This window comes from Triticum aestivum, chromosome 5D, assembly GCF_018294505.1.
Source record: "Triticum aestivum cultivar Chinese Spring chromosome 5D, IWGSC CS RefSeq v2.1, whole genome shotgun sequence".
Taxonomy (NCBI): Eukaryota; Viridiplantae; Streptophyta; class Magnoliopsida; order Poales; family Poaceae; genus Triticum; species Triticum aestivum.
In genome coordinates, this window is record NC_057808.1 from 27,233,852 (window position 1) to 27,256,895 (window position 23,044).

The 23,044-nt window shown below is 46.3% G+C and overlaps 1 protein-coding gene across 1 annotated transcript; it reads right to left on the minus strand.

Annotated features, from left to right (window-relative positions):
- Positions 1 to 9,555: 9,555 nt before the first annotated feature.
- On the minus strand, positions 9,556 to 11,636 carry LOC123124162 (uncharacterized). The gene is made up of 2 exons (XM_044544832.1): positions 11,316 to 11,636; positions 9,556 to 11,240 (listed from the first exon to the last, which is right to left on the minus strand). The coding sequence occupies exons 1-2, from the start codon at positions 11,462 to 11,464 to the stop codon at positions 10,748 to 10,750; spliced, it is 642 nt and encodes a 213-aa protein (XP_044400767.1). The 5' UTR covers positions 11,465 to 11,636; the 3' UTR covers positions 9,556 to 10,747.
- Between the last annotated feature and the right edge of the window lie 11,408 nt (positions 11,637 to 23,044).

The following is a 23,044-nucleotide window of genomic DNA, read 5'->3' on the forward strand; positions in this document are numbered from 1 at the left end:
TTCTCGTTTATGGAGGTGACGAAGAGCTCGTCGTAAAGGGTTACGTCGACGCTAGCTTCGACACAGATCCGGATGACTCGAAGTCACAGACCGGATACGTGTATATTTTGAATAGAGGAGCAGTAAGCTGGTGCAGTTGCAAGCAAAGCGTCGTGGCGGGATCTACATGTGAAGCGGAATACATGGCAGCCTCGGAGGCAGCACAGGAAGCAGTCTGGATGAAGGAGTTCATTACCGACCTAGGGGTGATTCCCAATGCGTCGGGCCCAATGACTCTCTTCTGTGACAACACTGGAGCTATTGCCCTTGCGAAGGAGCCCAGGTTTCACAGGAAGACCAGGCATATCAAGCGTCGCTTCAACTCCATTCGTGAAAGTGTTCAAAATGGAGACATAGATATTTGTAAAGTACACACGGACCTGAATGTAGCAGATCCGTTGACTAAACCTCTCCCTAGGGCAAAACATGATCAACACCAGGACGCAATGGGTGTTCGATTCATCACAATGTAACTAGATTATTGACTCTAGTGCAAGTGGGAGACTGTTGGAAATATGCCCTAGAGGCAATAATAAATGGTTATTATTATATTTCTGTGTTCATGATAATAGTCTTTTATTCATGCTATAATTGTATTGTCCGGAAATCGTAATACATGTGTGAATACATAGACCACAACCTGTCCCTAGTAAGCCTCTAGTTGACTAGCTCGTTGATCAACAGATAGTCATGGTTTCCTGACTATGGACATAGGATGTCATTGATAACGGGATCACATCATTAGGAGAATGATGTGATGGACAAGACCCAACTTAAGCATAGCATAAAAGATCGTGTAGTTTCGTTTGCTAGAGCTTTTCCAATGTCAAGTATCTTTTCCTTAGACCATGAGATCGTGCAACTCCCGGATACCGTAGGAGTGCTTTGGGTGTGCCAAACGTCACAACGTAACTGGGTGACTATAAAGGTGCATTACGGGTATCTCCGAAAGTGTCTGTTGGGTTGGCACGGATCGAGACTGGGATTTGTCACTCCGTGTAAACGGAGAGGTATCTCTGGGCCCACTCGGTAATGCATCATCATAATGAGCTCAATGTGACTAAGGCGTTAGTCACGGGATCATGCATTGCGGTACGAGTAAAGAGACTTGCCGGTAACGAGATTGAACTAGGTATTGGGATACCGACGATCGAATCTCGGGCAAGTAACATACCGATTGACAAAGGGAATTGCATACGGATTGATTGAATCCTCGACACCGTGGTTCACCCGATGATATCATCGTGGAACATGTGGGAGCCAACATGGGTATCCAGATCCCGCTGTTGGTTATTGACCGGAGAGGCGTCTCGGTCATGTCTGCATGTCTCCCGAACCCGTAGGGTCTACACACTTAAGGTCCGGTGACGCTAGGGTTGTAGAGATATATGTATGCGGAAACCCGAAAGTTGTTCGGAGTCCCGGATGAGATCCCGGACGTCACGAGAGGTTCCGGAATGGTCCGGAGGTGAAGAATTATATATAGGAAGTCCAGTTTTGGCCACCGGGAAAGTTTCGGGGGTTATCGGTATTGTACCGGGACCACCGGAAGGGTCCCGGGGGTCCACCGGGTGGGGCCACCTGTCCCGGAGGGCCCCGTGGGCTGAAAGTGGAAGGGAACCAGCCCCTAGTGGGCTGGGGCGCCTCCTTGGGCCTCCCCCCATGCGCCTAGGGTTGGGAACCCTAGGGGGGGGAGTTCCCCCTTGCCTTGGGGGGCAAGGCAACCCCTTCCCCCCCTTGGCCGCCGCCCCCCCCAACCCTAGATGGGTTTTGGCCGGCTCCCCCTCCCAAGGGGTCCTATAAATAGTGGGGGGGAGGGAGGGCAGCAAACCTACAGCCTTTGGCGCCTCCCTCCTCCCCTACAACACCTCTCTCTCTCGCGCAGAAGCTCGGCGAAGCCCTGCCGAGAGCCGCTACATCCACCACCACGCCGTCGTGCTGTTGGATCTCCATCAACCTCTCCTCCCCCTTGCTGGATCAAGAAAGGAGGAGACGTCGCTGCACCGTACGTGTGTTGAACGCGGAGGTGCCGTACGTTCGGCACTCGGTCATCGGTGATTTGGATCACGGCGAGTACGACTCCGTCATCCACGTTCATTGGAACGCTTCCGCTCGCGATCTACAACGGTATGTAGATGCACTCTCTTCCCTCGTTGCTAGTAGACTCCATAGATGCATCTTGGTGAGCGTAGGAAAATTTTAAAATTATGCTACGATTCCCAACAACTTCCACATCATGCCGAAAGTTTGCAGGGTCGTGGTGAAGCGAAGATGGTTGGCGAGTACTGGATGTGCATTATAGTCGATTTTCTTGTCCACTCTTTGAAGGGTCAGCGACTGTCACCCTTATCTGTGACCAAGGATGCAAGGGCTCACAGACGAACGAGCGGGCATCACTGGAACCAGGTTGGAGGTGGAGGGCCGTGGGGGCGGCTTTGACCCTTGCTTAGCACTCCCTCCATTCGATGAAAAGTGCGCGTATAAATTTTTTATGATAAATTATGGAGTGGGGTAAAAAAATGCATCGGGAACATGCAAGCCGTCATCTCTCTCCTATTTAATTACCCAACTCCCAGTGAGCTAAGTGAATGTAGAAATTAAGAAGACCATGTGTAGAATGTTATTGGTCTTTTACCGTGGAATGAGAAAAAAATATTTTTTTTCTACTTTAAAATGCATTGAGAAGATAGAAGTGTACTCTTTTGAGGATACATTTTAAAGCCCAACTTATGCTCTTCACCGGAAGAAGGGAGTAGATATTGGGCGGGAACACATGGAATAAGAGAAGTTTGAAGGAAACACACGGCGCGAGAAATTAGGAGGGGAAATTTTCTTTCAATTTTTTCTGTGTATATACAGCTGTGAGCTTAAAGGGATTTAGTGCATATCAAAAAATCTCCGTAGCTATGCGGGTGATTGCATATGGCATTCCGGCTGACTATGCCGATGAGTACCTTCGCATTGGTGAAGATACTACAATTGAGTCAGTGCGTAGATTTGTAAAAGTGGTCATCCGTGTCTTTGATCCTGAGTATCTTCGGCCACCCAACGAGGATGACACAAAGAAATTGATGGCATCTAATGAGAGGAGAGATTGGCCTGGCATGCTAGGTAGCATTGATTATATGCACTGGACTTGGAAAAATTGCCCAAAGGCATGGCAAGGAATGTATTGCGGCAAGTCTCGTGATGCAACAATTGTGCTAGAGGCCGTAGCATCCGAGGATTTATGGATTTGACATTGCTTCTTTGGTATGCCGGGCACTCTCAATGATATCAATGTGTTGCAACGGTCTCATTTGTTTACTAGGCTTGCTAGTGGTGATGCTCCTGCTTGCAACTACACTATCAGTGGGCATGAATACACAAAAGGGTACTATCTTGCAGATGGTATATACCCTCCTTGGTGCACCTTTGTCAAGAGCATCAAAGATCCCCAAACTAGAAAACATTGTGAATTTGCAAGGGTGCAAGAGGCAGCCCGAAAAGACATTGAAAGAGCATTCGGGGTTTTGCAATCAAGGTTTTTTCTTTTGCCTTATCTTCTTCTTCCTTCCACCACTTGAACCTCCCTCCCCGACTCCTCCTCTGATCCTCCCCTCCCCCCACCCCCCGCGACTGATTATCGAGGGACACTTGTGAGTTTTTTATGACGAATTATCCATATCTCCTTTATGAGACTAAGTTAAATCCTCGATTTTTTCTTTCTTCCTAAGATATTGATAACCAAATTCATATTTTCTATATGAAGACATGACTTGGATCTTGCAGTACTAGATGCCTAATAGATGAGAAGAAGAAACTTAGCTTCGAGAGTTTATTAAAAGTAAATAGCATGTGGAAATCGGAACTCATAGTCAAGGCCTCACGGTGTCACCGGTTATGGACGTGACAACACTTAAGAACTTGAAGATAATGGGATGGCTTGAACTTTCTGTGGGCTACATTTCCTCGTTGAGAGCTGATGCAAGTAATCCAGGCCGACGTGTCATACACCGGCGGCACACACGACGACGTGGAGTTTTAGAAGGTAAGGTGTTGTTTTTGTAATTTTTTATGCTATTTTTTTCTAGCCGTGGCCGTGTTTAAAATAGCTAACATTTCGTGTAATTTTTTTTCATTTAGTATGAGCGAGTATGGAGAAATTTATTGTTCTGCGAGAAATGGTGCATGTTGGTGAACAAATTGAACTCTAGGAAACGAAAGTGGTTTGGTGGCATTAGTTTGTAGAAAATGTTATTGATTCCTAGTGTGCATATGCGGAAGTGCTTCCTGAAATTTATTAGTAAAACATATGACTTGAGTAAAATAAGGTTCGTTTTGCGTCTAAAAAATGGTGACATAACATTGCACACCGATGATGTCTTTCACATATTTGGCCTAGTGAACAAGGTAAAATGTGATGAAAGTGCTAGGTAAAGTAGCGGAGGAGGCAAAGGAAATGGTGAAATAGTGATAGACCAATTGATTGAAAACATTATTAACAGTGGCACGTATGACGATGACTTTGTCGTACGATGATGACTTTGTGCGTAGAGCTGTATTAGTTCTCATTGACACAGTTATAGCACCGCACTCCACCAAACATATTTCTCATAGCTTTTACAACTTAGTGGAGGATGTGGACATCATAAAGTCATTCAACTAAAACGCGTCCATGTTACGCGTGTGCATTGATGGCGTCATAAAGACGGTTAGAGATGTCAAAAAATTCAAATGACTGATGAGAAACCTACGCTCATTCAGGTAAATTGTAATTTTTAATTTATGTCTTCCTAATTATAATTTTTAAATTTAAGATTGGCAATTCATCTGATGTTTCAGGGAGCCAACAGCTATAGAAAGATCAAAAGAATTAGCAATCTTAAATTACCAAAATGTAATTAGAAAGACACAAATTAAAATCATGATTTATCTGAATAAGCGCAAGGTTTCCCACCGGTCATTTAATAATTTTTTTGACATCTCTAATCGTCTTTGTGATGTCATCAATGCACACGTGTAGTGTGAACGCGTTCCAGTTAAATGACTTTATGGCATCCACATCCTACACCAACTTGTAAGGGCTATGAGAAACATGTTTGGTAGATTGTGGTGCTATAATTGTGCCAATGAGAACCAATACACCTCTACGCACAAAGTCATCATCATGCACCCCTACACAAGTCATAACCTGAACAGATAGAAATGATGCTATCGTCAATATCTCATCAGAGCATTAAAATCATATGCTGACAAGCTCATTTTTCAGATCATGGGGTCCTGCAGAAAATCAAACAGTATTGTTAACAACCTCTTGATTTGAGAAGAGGACATTATTCACCAAAATGTACGTAAACCAGTTGTACATTAAAAACAGTACAAGTATAAATGTATAATAGAGCAGGCTTGCACAAGTATGGAAAGACATGAAATCCTGTACGTAAATGGTCAACGCAGCAGCATAATTTCACATGCTATCAGAAAGTCATTGAGCACATTCAGTGGAGTAATACTGTATGCCTAAAGGTTAAGTAGATAAATAAAGCATAAGAGCATATATAAACTCCTCAAACAAGATGCATAATAACTAAAGTTCCAGGTAATGAACCTTACTGATCAGTCTATGAGGCTTTAAAACTAGCAAAATAGCGGATTCAGCACGAAACAATGTAGCCGCATCGGAAGAATAAGTTGACAGTTTATTATAGTTTTTTTTTGTGAAGTCCCAATTGCATAGTACTAAACAATTGACATTATACATGCAGGGAATTTGTAATATTTATCATCCTTAGCACTTTTTCAGTTGTGCAGCCCAGGGACAGGAGTCAAGTATCACTTTAATCTTATGAGCTGATAAAGAGAACGAGCCATTTCCTGGTTGGCTCTATGCTGAATTCGAAATATCATTATTGATTAGTAAACCTCGAGGCCAAACATGAGTGTTTATCAATGATCGTTTATCCCATAACCAATGTCAGATCGTACAACAGAAAAGATAGCCTATGTTCATGAACAGCAATACACGATTATCCAATGCAGCAGATTATTTACCGTGAAACTGCTAAAAAATGGAATACATCCGGGGGACCTGGAACTTCAGGAGAGAAATGGAATAGCACAAAAATCATACCAATGAGAGGATGACTGAGAGCGGGATTCTTTTTGACTTGCAGATTCTCAGTTACCAAAAGAGCACATCTGGGGGACCTATTTCCTAATTCCTAGTATGAATTCATTGGCAAAGAAAGACCTCTGCGTAGTAATTCATGGTAGGCTCCTACTTAGCAAGGGCTAAATTTTGGGGAAACATTCACAAGACAATCTTATATATTCTAAAATTATTATTTTGGACAAACACTGGAGCAGAGGATGAATAACCAAGCAAGCAGAGTTCGACTCCTCCGATCTGCGTGGCAGTTCCCGACGAAAGGGACGCCGGCAAACATGGAGTAGAAATCTGGGCTGGTCTAGGACCACCAATGGAGGTAGCACCACAATAGGAGGACGCGGGTCAAGCTCTGACCGCTGCGAGCGGCACAGCTGCCGCCGGCGACTGAGCATGTGCTATGAAAATCGGCCGCGATGGAACAAGGGACGCTGTATCCGGCGACCGTGGGACAAACGCCCTGATAGCTGGCGTCGGGTGGACTTGCCCCATGGTAGCGGACAGAACAGAGGCGGATGGATCTGTCCCTGAATTACAGAATGACTCATGGTGTACTTTGCAAATTTGCCAATGGGAAGTAAGGCTGTGTCATCCCGTCCCTCCGTTTGAAATCCAACGCACCATACAGTACCGTATCACGGTATCATAGTATGAACCATAGCACCAGATATGGACTCCTGCAACCACACGGTACCGTCAAGCTCACCACCCAATTCCGTTGTATATGCGCCGTGCACTCTGGACTTGAGCAGGCCTAAACAGTCCAGCTGGGCATATACACGCTGATTCTCTCTGTGAGTTATAAGAGTTGAAACAACATATGACAGTAAAAAGAAGATTGAAAAGAGCATAATAAGTAACACAAAATAACATACAGGACCTTGGAGCATCTCCGGCAGATGGTGGGTTATGATCCTCCAAGATCAATTTAAAATGGTTCCACAACCTCGGCCTCGCCTCCGTATATATTATACATTCTGTTTTTTTGCTAAATTCACTTGCTGCTTGTCCATTAATTATATGTAAGCAACCAACAACCTGAAGCACAGCCTCGCAAAAAGCTGAAACAACACATTGTAAGCAACCAATAACCTGAAGCATGCTATAGTAGAATTCTTATGTCCATAGCTAAGCGGTGGAAACTAATCTTGTGAACATAATATGCTAAAACACTTGACCAGTTACGAGTCCTAGAAGCCTTTCGGACCGTCATCAGAGGCGAAAGGGAAAAAAAAGAGCAATCATTAATATGTACAACATGATTTAGCTTTAAGCCATGCCTGTTGTCTAACATTTCAACACGGGGCGTTAAGGGTTATCTTCTCTTGAACAAACCCTTTCCTTGCCACAAAGACATCTGATTCTTCCTCAAATTATACTAGCCAAGCTACAGATGCCAGTATGCGCTGGCCAACATAATCATCAAAACAGTTGTCCCCAATCATGTTACCCCTGAAATACCATTATAAGAAAGTTAGTGATACCGTTATACGGCACAATCAACTAAAAGCATAATAACAAGCCTATTATATTAAGTAATATAATGTGCATGTTGTATTGCAAGGTAAGGCTCGTATCATTCCTGGCCATATTCTGTAAAATAGATACTTCCTAACTGTGTGTTAAAGAGGGTGTTTGTATGGAGCCTGATACTTAAAACAAACAGGTAAACCAATTCAGGACTTACACAGGATGATGTTTCTTTCCAAGCTTACCACAAGAAAGAATCCTTCTTTGTTTGGCAGCCTCTAGAAAGAACAAACAAACACACAGTACTGCAAAAGGAAACGGCGTGCACTTGAGCACAAAAGTCCTACTGGGGAGACGGGGAGCAGGAACTCTGTCATCAGTCTCTGCAGCTGTATGCCACAGAAGGTGCAATGAGCGGCCGGCGCTGAATAAAGCAACGATTCATCATCAGGATCAGCAGGTTCCAAAAAAGGAGACGCCGCCATGGCAAAGTAGGCCTCAGGTAGCAGCTTGTCAACCATTCCTCCACAACATAGGCAGTACCAGGTTGGTTCCAGAACAGAGCATACACGCATCGATGCTGCACATGTTGACAACTTGTGCCTTTTGGTGGGAACAATAGCAAGGATCGCCACATACACACAAGGCTACGTCAGGTGACTCGAAGTGAACCGGTGCGGACCTATTTGTATCAGCGAAAGGCAAGTCTGGAATTTCACTCTGTTCTTAGAGGCCAAAATCGTGTACAAACTAGTACCATTTGAAGCACAAGACTTTGTATAACAATGCAGCATCATAGGCATTCTGTTTTGCAGATGAAATTTCTCGGGACTAAATATGATACAAGCTACTCCCTCCGTTCCTAAATATAAGTCTTTGTAGAGATTCCACTGTGAATCACATACGGATGTATATAGATGCATCCGTATGTACTTCATAGTGGAATCTCATAAAGACTTGTATTTAGGAACGGAGGGGGTAGAAAATAATGGTTTGAGGGAACCTCGCATTCACCAATGAAGACGTCAGTGAGGCAAATGCTCCTCTTGTCGACAAGAGGCCTAAGTGCCTTCACGCAAAAGAACAAAAGGGAAAAAAAATTACTACTCAAGCGAGAAACTGAGAATGAAGAGGATGGTGAGCACCACCCTCAGTCATGACATGTCACCTGTGGTCACCACTTTGCACGGCAGCAGGCGAACTTGCTTCGCCTGAAGCCAATTTTCTTCATCTCTACCTGATTGGTCCATCGCACCTCGCCATGACACCATCTGCAAGCGCCCCGCCATCTCCCCGTGCGGCCAGACACGAGATCAGACATTGACAACAATTCTGTCATATGAATAAGCTAGGACTAAAGGACACACTAATGTGTTTACTGTAGTGCATACCATTAGAAAGCTGGTATATATTTAGCATATATCAAAAAAAGTATAATGAACCAACAAGTATGCCTTTCAACAAAAAAATATAACAATCAAGCCACGAATTAATGAATTCCCAAATTAGTCGATTTACCACATATGCAACTATGTTTTCTAATAGCTTGCAAGTGGAGCTATCAGAAGAATTTGATGTGAGCATGGCTTATAAAATACAAAAAAGAATATATCAGCCAAGTATCCATCAACGTAACTAAAAACAGCAGCATATTAGACTCATACCTGCTCTAAAATATTGACTTCTTTTCATTGGCTTCTTGATGTCTTGCATACAGCACCGCCGTAACAGACATCAGCGATGGTGAGTCAGACTAAGAGAATAAATGAACAACAGTAAGAGAAAACTAGACTCATAAGAACAGCTGCACATCAGCTCCAAACAGCAACACGGCTGGTCAAAACAGCAGCTTGACAACGTTTCAGTGATCATCAGAAGTTCACAAATGACAAATCGCAACAAAACAAACATAACAGTTAACAAATTCTTATTTCTCCAACTTCTCTCACAAGTCATAAAAGAAACACAACCACACACACACATCAGACATAAGCCATAATAAAGTTTCAGAATCCCACACATAATAAAAAAGAAACGTTCATGAAACTTAATGCAGATGATAACTTCACAGCATCATGCAGCCTCCTGAATCATCAGCCCTTCGATGCCACCATTTCATATTCTGCTGCACATGGTCTTCCACAGCTTAGGGCCTAGGTGAGCGTCTTATTAGACCTTCTTGAAGCCGACCTACTTTTTCAAACACTGCAGCATCCCAGTTGGACCAATGCTGATTGGGATCCCAAGGTTGGCAAAGAGAGCCCTCAAGGTGCCCTCTTCTATCTTTGGGAGTCCACACAACGGTCCACTGAGCCAACGGTCATTCGGTGGCAGTTTCATCACAGTAAGACTGGGTGTGATCCACACGGGAGAAGGCCAGTTGGACCAAAGCTGAGGAGACACAAGGTCCTCCTTGCTATTATAATTGCCCAAGTCAACAACTCCAATATCACGACGACTACTCTTACGTGCTTGATTGTACTGATTATCGTCAGTAAAGTAGGCATGATTCCCCTTGAGAGCAGGGTAATCTTTGGCACTGAGACAAAGTGAGTCGTTAAGCCCAAGAAACAGCGCATGGCCAGGCAAGCAATCAACTTCCACAAGCTTCTCTGCGCCGTCATCAACTCTGTGTAATTTAATTTCCCTGGTATTCGGAACAGGTATTTTAGGGTCGGCGTCTTCATCAGGATCATCAAACTCCTTTAATCTTGAAGCAAGCAGCAGACCACCCCATGGAGCCTGAACAATGTGTACAGCATCCGGATCAAAGCCCGCGTCCCTCCCCTTGATAATCTTCATTGTAACGACATCAGGACCGCTAAGATCGAAGGCATGAATTTCTCCCATCGTACTCGCTGCATACAGCAACCCATCCTTGTAGGTGCAGTCCTGGTAGTCACAGTGTGGTTCCAGCAACGTCCACTTGTCATCCCCAACTCTTGAAAAGGAGAGGTGAGTGTATGGCCTGTGGATGAGCACCACGATGTAGCTTCCCTCATCTGTGGGTGCATCATGGAACACAAACGCCTTGAACTGGAAGCATTCCCGCAGCTCACAACGAGGCATGATCGTTGGCGTGAAGAAAGCTCATCTTGCAGAGTGACTTGGGTAGTCATACTCGTGGACCGAACCCGACTCGTCGAAGATGGGCTTCACGTACTCGATGGTGGTCACTGAAGGGAGAGCAATCTGTTGACCAGTGATAGGATTGACGAGGTGCATTTCTGATCTGTCGTCGACGGTGACCAGGAAGCCGAGTGAGGACCCAATCAGAAACCTGCTGCGGAGAGGTGGTTCCGGCAGGGTCAGCTTGTAGACCCTCTTCTCCACGAGGCTGTAGAGGCACGCCACATGCTCATCGGCGGATTCAGAGGTGTAGAGCAGGCACGGCGTCTGGGTAGGCTTGTGCTTGCCGATGTTGCGCAGGGCAGTGTAGGCGGAGCGCCACGGGAAGCAGACAGAGCCGGCAAGTACGAGGTCAGGGATCTCGAGCGTGCCGAAGACGGTCATCAGGAGTTCCTCCGGTAGCTCCGGCGACACGGACGCCTGAGCCTCAGTCGCCGGTGGAGAGACAGGTTCTCTGTGGAATTTCATCAGTAAGCTATGAGGCAAAGACTCTGAAACGAGAGAGCGAGGAGAATGCAGGAGGCCTCACCGGAGGATGTAGATGCGAGCGGACTGTCTGGGGATTGCGGAGGAGGATCTCGCCCGCCGAGCGCCGCCGGCGGACCCCTCGGGCGAAGGGTCCCGCGGCGGTGAGTTGATACGGTTGCCGAAGGGGGGCGACCGTACCGCTGGATCCATGGATTCGCTCAGGCTCAGCCTTCCTCTGCGGCAGCAGTGGCAGTGGCGTCGGCTGCGGGAGGCAGGAACTAGCGGCGGCGGTGGCGGGAGGCCGGAATCAGCGGCGGCGACTGGAACCAGCGGCGGCGGCGACCTTTCCCTCTTTTTTTTTTCTTTTATTATACAGCGGCGGGTCTATTCTTATTACGTTTAGTATTTCTCAAAAATAATTGTGTCGATGCAATAAAACTGAATTTTTTTATTGCGAAAAGGCCAAGGGCCATATATGAAAGTCAACAAACATAGGACCAAGAAACAAAAAGTTACACAAATATTCTTGGGGGAAATTGACGAAGTCTTCCTCCGACACTCAACGGCGACGCCATCGTGGGGGAAACTCGATTCCGCCTCTAGACCTACTAAACACCGCCGAAGATAGGGCAACACTATTTGACGAAGCGGGCGGGAAATCCTTAGAAGAGCTAGAGGACGTCAGTGATAACGATCTCAGAAACAGATCACCATCCTAGAGAAGTATGTGACGAAAAAGGTTGACAATATTTCTGTAAAAAAAAAGGTTGACAATGAGCCTAAATCGGAAAAGATCTAACATGAACACAGTTGGCCCAACTTCGTCAATCGAAGAAGAAGCTGAAGGACTAATACATGAGGCGTTGTCTTGACGGACCTTCCAAAGAATACATTCCAAAAACATGAACACAGAACCAGATCCACTACTCTAGATGACTAATGACCAAACGACCATCCACCTCCTCTTCGCCACCGACAATGTGGCAAGAATCGAGGAATCTTATTCTTAATCCACATGGCACTGCATTAATTATTGCCACAACGCCGTTGTCCGGGAGCAAAGCCCTAATTATAAGAGAGCTAACTATAGTCCCGCAACACAGAGCCCGGGTTCCCCCTCCCCCTCGAGGAGCGCATATGGAGGAGAGGACCCGTGGGCTCACCAATGGGGAACATTTGTAACAGAGTTGCCTATCTTTCGTGGGATAGAAGAGGGTACCGAATGGTTGTGTTGTTTTTCCATAACGGCCCAGTCAAATGATTCACCGTTTTGGAAGGGGTTGACGTGTACTAAGGTACCCTCCCACACATAACAAAAGAGACACGTCCATGAAACTTAAAATAGTTGATACAGATGATAACTCGACAGCATGATGCCATCACGCGGTATAACACCCTGGATGTAACTTTCCATATTTGTAACTCCAACTCTTGCCATTTTCGGCTATGTGTTATGATATTCCATTCGTGGTCGGGTTTTTTGTTTTTCATTTTGCATTTTGTTCATGTCATGCATCTCATATCATGTCATCATGCGCATCTCATTTGCATACGTGTTTGTCTCATGCATCCGAGCATTTTCCCCGTTGTCCGTTTTGCAATCCGACACTCCCACGTGCACCGGCGCACCCCTTTTGTTTTCTTTTTGTGAGCGGGTGTTAAACATTCTCGGAATGGACCGAGGCTTGCCAAGTGGCCTTGGTATACCACCGGTAGACCATCTGTCAAGTTTCGTTCCATTTGGAGGTCGTTTGATACTCCAACGGTTAACCGGGTAACCGCAAAAGCCTTTTGTGTGTTGCAGCAAAAAACCCCCTCCAAACAGTCCAATAACCCATCTAAGTCACCTCCATGCTCTCGGTCATTCGATCACGATCGTGTGGGCGAAAACCACACTCCATTTGGAGTCTCCTAGCTCCCTCTAGCTATATATAGGTGATCCCCCCGAAATTTTTCGCAGATCAAACCCTAGTCTTCTTCCACCCCGCGCCGCCGGACACGTTCGGTCCAGCCGGACGAAATCCCGCCGCTGCCTGGCCTCTCCCGCGCTGCCACGTGGTAGACGCCGTCGCCGCCGACCGCAGGCCCGCGAGGCCCACGGCCGGCCCCCGCGGACCGGTCGCCCGCGCCGTCCCCACCGCCTCGCAGCCTCCCGCGCCGCCGCCGCTCCGCCTCCAGCGCCTCGCCGCGCCGCCCCCGCGCTCATCCGCCGTCCGGTCGCCGGCGCTCCTCGCCGCCCCGCCCGTGCCCGCGAGCACCGCCGCCGTCGCCTTCGCCCACACTCGTCGCCGGCCGCTGCCGCCTCCCCGTCCGCCGGCCGTCGTCTCCCTCTCCTCCGACTCCGGCGACCAGCTCCGCCTCGACGTCCGTGCGCCCGATCCAGATCCATCCAGTGGGGTTGACTTTCTTCCCTCCCCTCGATTTTCTAAAAGTCCCGTATATTTCACATTATGTGCTCTTGATTATTGCATCATATCTCGTCGCATACTGCTCCGTTTTGCGTGCATGATATATCGAAATGTTCGCCTCGAGATGCTCTTCATTTTGTTCCATTGTGCCATGCTCGTTTGTGTCCATCTTGGTGCCCAAATCTCTGGTGCAAGAGTGCTATATGATGTTTACTGCTGTTACTTATCAGAACTTGGTGTTTTGTTATTTTTGTTGCATTTAATGTGTGCATCTTATGAGTAGGAGTTCTATAGGTGTTTTGATCTATGCCATGCCATCTTTACAGAGGTGTATGCCATGTATTTTTGTGATCTATGTGGTGACTAGCACAAGCATGCAAACTAGGCTTCGTGATGTTTCTGTTTTCAGGGACTTAGGATTTTGCTAAGTCTGTGACTGCTGTTATTTTGTTGCCATGTATCCATGTGTATACAGAGAGATCCATGCTTCTTTTGGGCATGTTCAGTAAGGATGTTTTGTAGATACAGTTGTGCTCTATCCATCCATGCCCCTGTTTGCAATTATGGAGTGCCCTAGCATGCCTTAATCTTGATCTACTTTTTCTATAAAATATTTCTGGCAGAATGTTAACATGATATTCAATTTTGCCAAGGTTGTTGTAGTTGATCCATTCATGCTATGAACTTGCTCTTACCATGGATAGGTTTATAAACATGCTACCTTACTGTAGGTATGCTTGTTTTGTCATGCATTGCCTTGTGATGAGTGAATCAAGCTCACCAAGATGCCTTCATAATTCTGTTTACTGCCATGCTCTGTTTTCTGCCAAGTCTTGAACCTGTTAACGAAACTTGCTATGTTTACATGGGTGCCATCATATCTTATGATCCTTTTTGGCTCATGGTCATTAAGGGACTTTTGTTCTATGCATTTAGTATATTCATGGAATTCCTTGTTTTGTTATGTTAAGTTTCTGTAGCATGTTGATTGCTTGATCTGAACATTGCTACCTGATGCTGTTTCAGCCATGTTCAGTATTTTCACTAAGTCTGTGAACCTGATATCTTTTTCACTTTTGCCATGCTTGCTTGAACCTGTTATGGGGTGATCTAGCCGTATCTCAGTGTTCATCTTTTGTTAAGCATCTCCTGTAGATTACTGTAATATGCTTTGTTGCTATGTTAGGGTGCTGTAGCGTAGTTACTTGATGTATTCTAAGTGCTATCATGCTGTTAATCGCAGAATCGTGTCATTCTTGTTTTGCTTGCCATTTGCAAACCGTGCATCCGTTTCCGGTGATCTTTATATCGATTTCGACCGAAATCATCTCATATTTCCAGTGGCATACTTGGTTTGCCAAGTTACTGCCTTGTTCATCCTTTTTCTTTCGGAGCACGAATATGCATCGCATACCATATCTCGCATATCATGCATGTTTTGCATCATGTTGCTTGTGCATTTCCCGTGATTGATTGTGGTTCCGTTGCTTGTGTTCTTGCTGTGGGTAGAGCCGGGAGACGAGTTCGTGAACGAGGAGCCTGTTGAGTACGCTTACGAGGATCAAGCTTTCGACAACTCTGAGAACCTTGCAGGCAAGATGACCATACCCTCGAAATCACTTCTATCTTTGCTTTGCTAGTTGTTCGCTCTATTTGCCATGCTGCGCTACCTACCACTTGCTATATCATGCCTCCCATATTGCCATGTCAAGCATCTAACCATCCTTTCCTAGCAAACCGTTGTTTGGCTAAGTTACCGCTTTTGCTCAGCCCTTCTTATAGCGTTGCTAGTTGCAGGTGAAGTTGAAGTTGGTTCCATGTTGGAACATGGATATTTTGGAATATCACAATATCTCTTATTTAATTAATGCATCTACATATTTGGTAAAGGGTGGAAGGCTCGGCTTTATGCCTGGTGTTTTGTTCCACTCTTGCCGCCCTAGTTTCCGTCATACCGGTATTATGTTCCTTGAGTTTGCGTTCCTTACGCGGTTGGGTGATTTATGGGACCCCCTTGACAGTTCGCCTTGAATAAAACTCCTTCAGCAAGGCCCAACCTTGATTTTCCCATTTGCCACCTAAGCCTTTTTCCCTTGGGTTTTCGCGACCCCGAGGGTCATCTTTATTTAACCCCCCGGACCAGTGCTCCTTCGAGTGCTGGCCCAAACTGGGCGATGTCCGGCGCCCCCTGGGCAACCAGGGTCTATGCCAACCCGACGTCTTGTCCATCCGGTGTGCCTTGAGAACAAGATATGTGCAGCTCCTATCGGGATTTGTCGGCACATTCGGGTGGCTTTGCTGGTCTTGTTTTACCATTATCGAAATGTCTTGTAAACCGGGATTCTGAGACTGATCGGGTCTTCCTGGGAGAAGGTTTATCCTTCGTTGACCGTGAGAGCTTATAATGGGCTAAGTTGGGACACCCCTGCAGGGTATTATCTTTCGAAAGTCGTGCCCGCGGTTATGAGGCAGATGGGAATTTGTTAATGTCCGGTTGTAGAGAACTTGTCACTTGACTTAATTGAAATACATCAACCGTGTGTGTAGCCGTGATGGTCTCTTCTCGGCGGAGTCCGGGAAGTGAACACGGTTTGAGTTATGCATGAACGTAAGTAGTTTCAGGATCACTTCTTGATCATTTTCTAGCTTCGCGACCGATGCGTTGCTTCTCTTCTCGCTCTCATTTGCGTATGTTAGCCACCATATATGCTTAGTGCCTGCTGCAGCTCCACCTCATTACACCATCCTTTCCTATAAGCTTAAATAGTCTTGATCTCACGGGTGTGAGATTGCTGAGTCCTCGTGACTCACAGATTCTACCAAAACAGTTGCAGGTGCCGACGATGCCAGTGCAGATGACGCAGCCGAGCTCAAGTGGGAGTTCGATGAGGAACGTGGTCGTTACTATGTTTCTTTTCCTGATGATCAGTAGTGGAGCCCAGTTGGGACGATCGGGGATCTAGCATTTGGGGTTATCTTATTTTCATTTGGACTTGACCGTAGTCGGTCTATGTGTGGATTTTGGATGATGTATGATTTATATTTATGTATTGTGTGAAGTGGCGATTGTAAGCCAACTCTCGTTATCCCATTCCTATTCATTGCATGGGATTGTGTGAAGATAACCCTTCTTGCGACAATACCACAATGCGGTTATGCCTCTAAGTCGTGCCTCGACACGTGGGAGATATAGCCGCATCATGGGCGTTACACGCGGCCTCCTGAATCATCAGCCCTTCGAGCCACCATTTCATATTCTGCTGCACATGGCCTTCCACAGCTTAGGGCCTAGGCAAGGAGCTCACCCTCCAGCATGCCTAGGAACAGCCGGACATTGATGTCTACTACACAACCTTCTTCTTGTAGATGTTGTTGGGCCTTCAAGTGCAGAGGTTTGTAGGACTGTAGCAAATTTCCCTCAGGTGGATGACCTAAGGTTTATCAATCCGTAGGAGGCGTAGGATGAAGATGGTCTCTCTCAAACAACCCTGCAACCAAATAACAAAGAGTCTCTTGTGTCCCCAACACACCCAATACAATGGTAAATTGTATAGGTGCACTAGTTCGGCGAAGAGATGGTGATACAAGTGCAATGTGGATGGTAGATATAGGTTTTTGTAATCTGAAAATATAAAAACAGCAAGGTAACTAATGATAAAAGTGAGCACAAACGGTTATGCAATGCGTTGAAACAAGGCCTAGGGTTCATACTTTCACTAGTGCAAGTTCTCTCAACAATAATAGCATAATTAGATCATATAACAATCCCTCAACATGCAACAAAGAGTCACTCCAAAGTCACTAATAGCGGAGAACAAACGAAGAGATTATTGTAGGGTACGAAACCACCTCAAAGTTATCCTTTCTGATCGATCTATTCAAGAGTCTGTAGTAAAATAACACGAATCTATTCTTTCCGTTCGATCTATCCTAGAGTTCGTACTAGAATAACACCTTAAGACACAAATCAACCAAAACCCTAATGTCACCTAGATACTCCAATGTCACCTCAAGTATCCGTGGGTATGATTATATGATATGCATCACACAATCTCAGATTCATCTATTCAACCAACACAAAGAACTTTAAAGAGTGCCCCAAAGTTTCTACCGGAGAGTCAAGACGAAAACGTGTGCCAACCCCTATGCATAAGTTCACAAGGTCACTGAACCCGCAAGTTGATCACCAAAACATACATCAAGTAGATCACGTGAATATCCCATTGTCACCACAGATAAGCACATGCAAGACATACATAAAAGTGTTCTCAAATCCTTAAAGACTCAATCCGATAAGATAACTTCAAAGGGAAAACTCAATCCATTACAAGAGAGTAGAGGGGGAGAAACATCATAAGGTCCAACTATAATAGCAAAGCTCGTGATACATCAAGATGAAGGAAATATGCCCTAGAGGCAATAATAAAGTTATTATTTATTTCCTTATATCATGATAAATGTTTATTATTCATGCTAGAATTGTATTAACCGGAAACATAATACATGTGTGAATACATAGACAAACAGAGTGTCACTAGTATGCCTCTACTTGACTAGCTCGTTAATCAAAGATGGTTATGTTTCCTAGCCATAGACATAAGTTGTCATTTGATTAACGAGATCACCTCATTAGGAGAATGACGTGATTGACTTGACCCATTCCGTTAGCTTAGCACCCGATCGTTTAGTATGTTGCTATTGCTTTCTTCATGACTTATACATGTTCCTCTGACTATGAGATTATGCAACTCCCGTTTACCGGAGGAACACTTTGTGTGCTACCAAACGTCACAACGTAAATGGGTGATTATAAAGGTGCTCTACAGGTGTCTCCAAAGGTACTTGTTGGGTTTGCGTATTTCGAGATTAGGATTTGTCACTCCGATTGTCGGAGAGGTATCTCTGGACCCACTCGGTAATGCACATCACTATAAGCCTTGCAAGCATTGTGACTAATAAGTTAGTTGCGGGATGATGTGTTACGGAACGAGTAAAGAGACTTGCCGGTAATGAGATTGAACTAGGTATCGAGATACCGACGATCGAATCTCGGGCAAGTAACATACTGATGACAAAGGGAACAACGTATGTTGTTATGCGGTCTGACCGATAAAGATCTTCGTAGAATATGTGGGAGCCAATATGGGCATCCAGGTCCCGCTATTGGTTATTGACCGGAGACGTGTCTCGGTCATGTCTACATAGTTCTCGAACCCGTAGGGTCCGCACGCTTAAAGTTACGATGACAGTTTTATTATGAGTTTATGTATGTTGATGTACCGAAGGAGTTCGGAGTCCCGGATGAGATCGGGGACATGACGAGGAGTCCCGAAATGGTGGAGACGTAAAGATCGATATATTGGACGACTATATTCGGACTTCGGAAAGGTTCCGAGTGATTCGGGTATTTTTGGGAGTACCGGAGAGTTACGGGAATACGTATTGGGCCTTATTGGGCCATACGGGAAAGAAGAAAAAGGGCCTCAAGGGTGGCCGCACCCCTCCCCTTGGTCTGGTCCGAATTGGACTAGGGAAGGGGGGCGCCCCCTTCCTTCCTTCTCTTTTTCCCTTCCTCTTTTCCTATTCCATATGGGAGGTGGAATCCTACTAGGACTAGGGAGTCCTAGTAGGACTCCACACTTGGTGCGCACCCTCCTAGGGCCGGCCTCCTCCTCCCTTGCTCCTTTATATACGGGGCCAGGGGGCACCCCAAAGACACAACAATTGATCCTTGAGATCTTTTAGCCGTGTGCGGTGCCCCCCTCCACCAAATTACACCTCGATAATATCATTGCGGAGCTTAGGCGAAGCCCTGCGTCGGTAGAACATCATCATCGTCACCACGCCGTCGTGCTGACGAAACTCTCCCTCAACACTCGACTGGATCGGAGTTCGAAGGACGTCATCGAGCTGAACGTGTGTAGAACTCGGAGGTGCCGTGCGTTCGGTACTTGATCGGTCGGATCGTGAAGACGTACGACTACATCAACCGCGTTGTGATAACGCTTCCGCTGTCGGTCTACAAGGGTACGTGGACAACACTCTCCCCTCTCGTTGCTATGCATCACCATGATCTTGCGTGTGCGTAGGAATTTTTTTGAAATTACTACGTTCCCCAACACAAGATCGTGCCAAATCAAGAACACGAGAGAGAGAGAGAGATCAAACACATAGCTACTGGTACATACCCTCAACCCCGAGGGTAAACTACTCCCTCCTCGTCATGGAGAGTGCCAGGATGATGAAGATGGCCACCAGTGAGGGATCCCCCCTCCGGTAGGGTGCCGGAATAGGGTCCCGATTGGTTTTTGGTGGCTACAGAGGCTTGCGGTGGCGGAACTCCCGAACTAGGTTATGTTCTGGAAGTTTGGGTATATATAAGAGGTGTTTGCGTCAGGAACAAGTCAGGGGGGGTCCACGAGGCGGCCACGAGGTATGGGGCGCGCCCAGGGGGGTAGGGCGCGTCCCCACCCTCGTGGTGGCCTCGGGACTCTTCTGGTCCATCTCCGGTACTCCGTGGGCTTCTTCTGGTCCAAAAACAATCTCCATGAATTTTCAGGTCAATTGGACTCCGTTTGGTATTCCTTTTCTGCAATACTAAAAAACAAGGAAAAAACAGAAACTGGCACTGGCTCTAGGTTAATAGGTTAGTCCCAAAAATCATATAAAATAGCATATAAATGCATATAAAACATCCTAGATGGATAATATAATAGCATGGAACAATAAAAAATTATAGATACGTTGGAGACGTATCACACATCAGCTCCAAACAGCAACATGGCAGGTCAGGACAGCAACATGATGACGCTTTAGTGATCATCACAAGTTCACGAATGACAAATCACAACAAAACAAGAATAACAAAGATCTCATTCATCTGACTTCTCTCCCAAGTCATAAATGACACAAAACCGCACACACACGAGACATAATAAAGTTCCAGAGTCTCACATAACAAAAGAGACACGATCATGAAACTTAAATACACGATAAAAATGACAACTTGACAGCATGATGCAACCATGCGGCCTCCTGAATCAACAGCTCTCCAATGCCACCGTTTCATATTCTGCTACACATGGTCCTCCACAGCTTAGGGCCTAGGCAACGAGCTCGCCCTCCAACGCACCTAGGTGAGCGTCTTATTAGACCTTCTTGAAGCCGACCTACCCTGGAGCATCCCAGTTGGACCAATGCTGATTGGGATCCCAAGGTTGGCAAAGAGACCCCTCAAGGTGCCCTCTTCTATCTTCGGGAGTCCACACAACGGTCCACTGAGCCAACGGTCATTCGGTGGCAATTTCATCGCAGTAAGACTGGGTGTAATCCACATGGGAGAAGGCCAGTTGGACCAAAGCTGAGGAGACACAAGGTCCTCCTTGCTATTATAATTGCCAAAGTCAACTAGTCCAATATCACGACGACTACTCTTACGTCCTTGATTGTATTGTTGATCGTCAGTAAAGTAGGCATGATTCCCCTTGAGAGCAGGGTAATCTTTGGCATTGAGACAAAGTGAGTCGTTAAGCCCAAGAAACAGCGCATGCTCAGGCAAGCAATCAATTTCCACAAGACTCTCGGCACCATCATTGTGATAGTCTGACTTATTAGGGATGATAAAATACTCATATCAATAAGGAATTCCTTCTTTTCCGGGAGCCCATTTGGACAGAGCTCAAAGTTAAGCGTGCTCATCTTGGAGTAGTTTCAGGATGGGTGACCGACCGGGAAGTTGCTCCCGGGTGCGCACGAGTGAGGACAAAGTGTGCAGAAAAGACTAGTATTGATCTGTGGGGCCAGTTATGACGCCCCCGATTCAATCGTACACTAATCATGCACGCAAACGTGTACAATCAAGATCAGGGACTCACGGGAAGATATCACAACACAACTCTAAAACATAAATAAGTCATACAAGCATCATAATACAAGCCAGGGGCCTCCAGGGCTCGAATACAAGTGCTTGATCAGATACGAGTCAGCGGAAGCAACAATATCTGAGTAAAGACATAGGTTAAACAAGTTCGCCTTAAGAAGGCCAGCACAAACTGGGATACAGATCGAAAGAGGCGCATGCCTCCTGCCTGGGATCCTCCTAACTACTCCTGGTCGTCGTCAGCGGGCTGCACGTAGTAGTAGGCACCTCCGGTGTAGTAGGAGTTGTCGTCAACGGTGGCGTCTGGCTCCTAGGCTCCAGCATCTGGTTGCGACAACCAGGTAGAAAGGAAAGGGGGAAAAGAGGGAGAAAAGCAACCGTGAGTACTCATCCAAAGTACTCGCAAGCAAGGAGCTACACTACATATGCATGGGTATATGTGTAAAGGGCCATATCGGTGGACTGAACTGCAGAATGCCAGAATAAGAGGGGGACAGCTAATCCTGTCGAAGACTACGCTTCTAGCCACCTCCATCTTGCAGCATGTGGAAGAGAGTAGATGGTAAGTTCACCAAGTAGCATCGTATAGCATAATCCTACCCGGTGATCCCCTCCTCGTCGCCCTGTTAGAGAGCGATCACCGGGTTATATCTGGCACTTGGAATGGTGTGTTTTATTAACTATCCAGTTCTAGTTGTCATAAGGTCAAGGTACAACTCTGGGTCGTCCTTTTACCGAGGGACACGGCTATTCGAATAGATAAACTTCCCTGCAGGGGTGCACCACATTTCCCAACACGCTCGATCCCATTTGGCCGGACACACTTTCCTGGGTCATGCCCGGCCTCGGAAGATCAACACGTCGCAGCCCCACCTAGGCACAACAGAGAGGTCAGCACGCCGGTCTAAATCCTATGCGCGCAGGGGTCTGGGCCCATCGCCCATTGCACACCTGCACGTTGCGTACGCGGCCGGAAGCAGACCTAGCCCCCTTAATACAAGCGCGAGCTTACGGTCCAATGCGGCGCGCGCCACTCAGTCGCTGACGTCAAAAAGAGCTTCGGCTGATACCACGACGCCGAGTGCCCATAACTGTTCCCGCGTAGTTGGTTAGTGCGTATAGACCAAATGTCCAGACTCAGATCAAATACCAAGATCTCGTTAAGCGTGTTAAGTATCCGCGAACGCCGACCAGGGCCAGGCCCACCTCTCTCCAAGGTGGTCTCAACCTGCCCTGTCGCTCTGCCACAAAGTAACAGTCGGGGGCCGTCAGGAACCCAGGCCCACCTCTACCGGGATGGAGCCACCTGTCCTTTCAGCCCCCTCATCAGAATCACTTGCGGGTACTCAATGAGCTGACCCGACTTTAGTCACCACATGTGTCATGTATATAAAGTATATAGTATATACCCGTGATCACCTCCCGAAGTGATCACGGCCCAGTAGTATAGCATGGCAGACGGACAAGAGTGTAGGGCCACTGATGGAACACTAGCATCCTATA